Source organism: Trichechus manatus, unplaced genomic scaffold, assembly GCF_000243295.1.
Source record: "Trichechus manatus latirostris isolate Lorelei unplaced genomic scaffold, TriManLat1.0 scaffold00102, whole genome shotgun sequence".
NCBI classification, from domain to species: Eukaryota; Metazoa; Chordata; class Mammalia; order Sirenia; family Trichechidae; genus Trichechus; species Trichechus manatus.
This window is the reverse complement of record NW_004444038.1, coordinates 10,380,383-10,385,685: the sequence shown is the minus strand read 5'-3', so window position 1 is coordinate 10,385,685 and position 5,303 is coordinate 10,380,383. Positions and strand designations below refer to the sequence as shown.

The following is a 5,303-nucleotide window of genomic DNA, read 5'->3' as shown; positions in this document are numbered from 1 at the left end:
CGCCGCCGGCGGGGGGCGCAGGAAGTCGCTCCACCGCCCCTTCCTCCCGGGAGGAGCGCTGCCGGCGGTCACCTCGCGCCCTCGCCGCCCCAGCGGGACATGTTGGGCCGGTCGCCTGGTCGCCGCGAGTCCCCGGGGCCGCGCGGGGCAGGCCCGTCCCGAGACCGTTTCGGCTCCGGTCCCCCTCCCCCATGGCAGGCGCGATCGCCCTCAGCACCTACCTCGGAAATTTTTGATCACTAATTTCTTGGAGCCGCTGCCGCCTCCGGGTTTGGTGGTGACGGCGGCGGCGGCTGCGAGGGAAGCAGGTTTCGTGAGGCCATTGGTGTGTCCGACAAGGGCGGAAAAGTTTCCCTTCTTGGGGGTCTCGTCTGCCATGTCTACTGCCGAGAAAACAAACCGGTGGCGGCCGCTCCGCCCCACCCCCGCCGTCGGCCTGTTCCCGCCTCCAGTCGCGGCCCGGCCGCGCTTCCTCCTCCTCCTGGTCTCCCCGCCTCCTTCTCCGCCCCTGCCCCGGTGCCTCGGCCCCCTCCGGGCTGAGCTAGGCCTCGCCGGCAGGGCGAGGAGCGGAGGGAGCCCCGGGAGTGTCCGCCGAGAGCGCGCTCCGGGGGAGTGTGTGGGGAGGGAGGGGAGCCGCTCTGCTCGTCCCTCGTCAGCCCTCCCCTCTCCCCCAGATAAGTTATCTCTGCGCCCGCACGGCCGCTTGGCCTGAAACCTGCGCCCGTGCGGGGTAAACACTGCCGCCGGCCGGAGCCGGAACCCGGCCTCCTCTCCGCCCCCACCGGCGGCCTCAACTTTCCTGGGCCCGCCCCCTCCCCTGGCCGGCTCCTTGGGACTCCGCCTCGGGAAGGGAGCCGGCGACTCAAAGGGGCCGGTCCCGCGCGCGGCCGCACGAGCCGCGGTGACGGCCGTCCTCCGGGGCACAGCCGGCCTTCCACGAGCTTGCTCTCAACCGCCAAGTCTTTCTCGTCCGTCACCCGCCCCCATGGCTCAGGTGCCCTCAACTCGGGGCCGACTTTTACTGTCTGTCTCCATCTCAATCTGTGTTACTGGGTGTGGCACTTTGCACGCGGAAGCTTTGATGTCGGAGAGCCTGAGGGGCTCCGGAGCGATCAGACACCGAGACCCTCACGCGCCCACTAGCCCTCGTTATGGGCCACCGGGATCACACGCCTAGGGTGAGGGACACCGGCCACTCCCTCCGCGCGTGCGCGGCCCCGAACCCCCAAGTACCAGGTGCTGAGAGTGGACCGGGGCAGCCAGAGGAAGGATTTATAAACACGGCCGTGTCCCCATCAATTGTTGGGTTTTTTTAACATGCAGGAACCAAGGAGTCGAGCGGCAGCTAGGCCATGAGGTTGTTTTCCGTCAGTAAATCCCAAACCTCGGCTCCCGAGGGACTTCCCATGATGACCCCCTATCCCCCACAATCTCTGGTCCGGCGCATTCCGGTGGAACCAAACAAAAACTGAGAACCCGAGGAAGCTTCTTGGCTAAGAAGTGGCAAGGGAAATTCCAGCAGAAAGACATCTCGGTCTTCTTCAGCCCATTTTTCCGCTGTTTCCCCCGGCCGGGCCCTGAAACCCCAACTAGTGCACGAGCCAGCGCTGGAGAGCTGGTTCCCCCGGAATTCCCCCTCCCCGGCGCTCCCCGAGAGGAAGGCGTGGCCAGGCCACCTGAGAGCGCCGGGCCTGCGAGCGCGACCCCTGGGCCGGAAGTGGCGTCAGCGCGCGGGCGGAAGTGGAAGCCCCGCTGGTGTTGCCGTGGAGCCAGCGGTGGAACTGGCAGTCCGCTTCCATGGCGCACATCACCATTAACCAGTACTTGCAGCAGGTAACGTCTTCGCTGGGGAAGGACCTATGGTAGTGCTTGGGTAGGTGGCCCCTCGGCCGGGGTCACTTTTGTGTTTCATCTTTTACCTCGTTCTCTTGAGGTCTATTACTGCTTCTCTGCTCCTCACTGTTCCTTTTACTGGTCGGGGTCGGCTGATGGGCAGCAGCAGCATGCGTATCCTGAAACGGATTCGAACGAAGCAGGAATCGACATTATAGTGTCCTTCATGCTTTAGCGTAAAAACGACAGGGCTGGGAGTCAAGACATACAGAATGCAGACACAGCTTCGGTGTCTGCTACCCTGTCATCGTAGGCAAGTCACTTAATGTTTGCTGAGTACTTCTGAGCTCTTGTTTCCAAGATGGGAATTAATAATGATTCAAGTAGATACACTTAATGTATTTACTGGGTATTCAGGGATGACCCAAACGGTCCGTGCTCTCAATTTAGGGGCGGGTGGAGCTGCGGCGGGAGAGGAGGTGTGGGTTCTAGTGGATCTTGAAGAGTCTGCAAGCGACGCGAAGAAGTTTGGGTTTAGCCATTGAAGAGTCTTAACCAAAGGTCTGACTTAGTCCGATTTTTGTTTTGGATAGGCACTGGTGGAAATGTGAAGTGATGAATTTGAGGTAATTTCAAATAGAAGATGGAGCTAGCAACTATGAGGCTATTACTGTAATCCTAGTGCTAGCCATTATTTAGTCATAACCACTACCATTTACTGATGAAGTTCGAAGACCACAACCTTCAGTATGGATTATGGATTACACCTCAACATACAGAAAACAAAAATCCTCACAACTGGACCATAAGCAACACCATGATAAACGGAGAAAAGATTGAAGTTGTCAAGGATTTCATTTTACTTGGATCCACAGTCAACACCCATGGAAGCAGCAGTAAGGAAATCAAAGGACATATTGCATTGGGCAAATCTGCTGCAAAAGACCTCTTTAAAGTGTTAAAAAGCAAGGATGTCACTTTGAGGACTAAGGTGCGCCTGACCCAAGCCATGGTATTTTCAGTCATCATATGCATGCAAAAGCTGGATAATGAATAAGGAAGACCGAAGAAGAATTGATGCCTGTGAAGTATGGTGTTAGCAAAGAATAGAGTATTCTATGGACTGCCAGAAGAATGAACAAATCTGCCTTGGAAGAAGTAGTCAGAATGCTCGTTAGAAGTGAGGATGATGAGACTTTGTCTCAAGTACTTTGGACATGTTATCAGGAAGGATCAGTTCCTAGAGGACATCATGCTTGGTGAAGTAAAGGGTCAACGAGACAGAGTTACACAGTGGCTGCATCAGTGGTCTCAAGCATAACAAAAATTGCGAGGATGACGCAGGACCGGGTAGTGTTTTGTTCTGTTGTATGTAGGGTCGCTATTGAGTCGGCGACTTGACGGCATCTAACAACAACAACAAAGTTAAATTATAAGTCTTGTAATGGAACAAAAAATAATTTATTTACACAAAATATTAATAGATACCTAAATACAAATACTAGCGCCCTGGTGGTGCAGTGGTTAAAGCAGTCAGCTGCTAACTGAAAGGTCGGCCATTCGAACCCACCAGTTGCTTTGAGGGAGAAAGATGTGGCAGTCTGCTTCCATAAAGATTTACAACCTTGGAAACCTTATGGGGCAATTCTAGTTTGTTCCGTAGGGTCATTGTGAGTCAATTTTGACTCCACGGCAGTGGGGTGGGAAGTACAAATACAGTTTTTAGAATGAAACTGTATGTGTATAGTTGTATTCACAACAGCGTAAAACATTAATGGCAAATCTAAGTACCAGAGAACGTGTTCCTCGATCTCTGCAGGTTTCATCAAGCCTCAGACACCACTTACGTTCTTGTCCTTTTCTTGTGCGTTATTCTGTATCCACGTTCTCTGCATCCAGTTGGATCCCTGGGTTTGATGTCATTTTCTCTGTGCCACTGTCCACAGGTATATGTCATTGCTGCTTTGGGGTTGCATGTCCTAGGTGTCCATTGTTTGTCCCTTGCCGCACAGAGAACCTCTCACGCTGCGCTTCCCCACAGCACCCAGCTTGTCACGTCTCATTCTTTTTAACAGCAGTCAGATATCCCGGTGTGTGAATGTGTTATCATTCATTTAACCATTCCAGGTTCCTTTTATTTTGTACTTAGGATGAGTGGAAGCCTTTTGCTTTTTGGATATATATGCCCTGGTGGCTCATTGGTTAAGATCTCGGCTGCTAACCAAAAGGTTGGCAGTTTGAAGCCACCAGCCGCTCCTTGGAAACCCTATGGGGCAGTTCTGCTCTGTCCTGTAGGGTCAGTATGAGTCAGAATTGACTCGATGGCAACGGGTTTGGTTTTGGTTTTGGTGCTTTTTAAGCTGATTTTTTTTTCATAAGCTGTATAAGTGAATTTTCAAATGTCTCAGTGTGGTTATGTAAAATTAGAATAATTCACCTGTATTAATAACCAAATAATATTCTACTTTTTTATCATTATTAAGAGTAAATAACCTGTTTCCTTGCCTCCAGAAGATCCTGTTGAAATGTAGCAATTGTTTACTGGTTTAAGAGAGCACCTACTTGTTATTTTGATTATTTTTCCTATCAAAATAGAGAAAAATGAATTTTAATGGTAAATTTTTCAGGTTATGTTAGAATAAAAACCCCATTGCCGTCGAGTCGATTCCGACTCATAGTGACCGTATAGGACAGAGTAGACCTGCCCCATAGGGCTTCTAAGGAGCAGCGGTGGATTCGAACTGCCAACCTTTTGGTTAGCAGCCGAGCTCTTAACCGCTGCGCCACCAGGGCTCCTATATTAGAATAGTATGTTTTATTTTCTAGTAAGGTTTTCGTTTTTCAAATGTAGGTATATGAAGCAATTGACAGCAGAGATGGAACGTCTTGTGCAGAGTTGGTGTCTTTTAAGCATCCTCATGTTGCAAACCCACGGCTTCAAGTAAGTGAAAGAATTGTGTGCATAGGTCTAGAGATAATCACAGGGTAGCCGATTTCTGAAGAGTTTGAATAAGAAGAAAACCAATATTATCACTTTTATTTGAAAATTTCGAAGTTCTTTTATAGTTTTAGTAATTCCAATCTAAGAAACGTTTATTGAGTGCTATGTGTCAGTCAGATGCTGTACTAAGATGTTGTTAGTTGCTGTCGAGAACTAAGATATGTATCTTGCATTACTGCATTTAATTTTTATACCTACTCGTTGAGGTTCAGAAAGGTTAAGTGATTTGTCCAAGATCATACAGCTCAGAAGTGGTTGAGCTGACTCTGATCCAGACCTATCTGCCTCCAGAGCCCATGCTTGCTCCATTATACCACAGTTGTCTTCCATTTATTTTTTAATTTTCTAAAATGGTCAGCAAACTGCAGAGCCCAGCTTTCTCTTTGTGAGTAAAGTTATATCAGAATACAGCCATGTCCACTTGTTCATGTACTGACTGTGGCTGCTCCTGTGTTACAACACCACAACC

General features: G+C 50.6%; 2 protein-coding genes across 12 annotated transcripts in view; one reads left to right on the top strand and one right to left on the bottom strand.

Annotated features, from left to right (window-relative positions):
• CUL4A (cullin 4A) overlaps nt 1-701 on the bottom strand; it is a 54,865-nt gene extending 54,164 nt beyond the window's left edge. The window contains exon 1 of one of the 5 annotated variants that reach the window (XM_023737427.1): nt 222-701. In XM_023737427.1, coding sequence (XP_023593195.1) covers nt 222-378 — 157 coding nt within the window. In that variant the 5' untranslated portion in view covers nt 379-701. The remainder of the gene's footprint in view (nt 1-221) is intronic. The other 4 variants (XM_023737425.1, XM_023737426.1, XM_023737423.1 and 1 more) reach the window with 4 other exon arrangements.
• Nucleotides 702-1,685: 984 nt separating this feature from the next.
• PCID2 (PCI domain containing 2) overlaps nt 1,686-5,303 on the top strand; it is a 20,942-nt gene continuing 17,324 nt past the window's right edge. For 2 of the 7 annotated variants that reach the window (XM_023737432.1, XM_023737431.1), the window contains exon 1: nt 4,564-4,774. Coding sequence is in view for 4 of the 7 variants with exons in the window: in XM_023737430.1 (XP_023593198.1) it covers nt 1,798-1,833; nt 4,685-4,774 (126 nt within the window). In the remaining 3 variants the exon portion in view is untranslated. Of the gene's footprint in view, nt 1,834-3,151; nt 3,184-3,468; nt 3,780-4,563; nt 4,775-5,303 lie in introns of those variants that run through there. The other 5 variants (XM_023737430.1, XM_004382950.2, XM_023737429.1 and 2 more) reach the window with 5 other exon arrangements.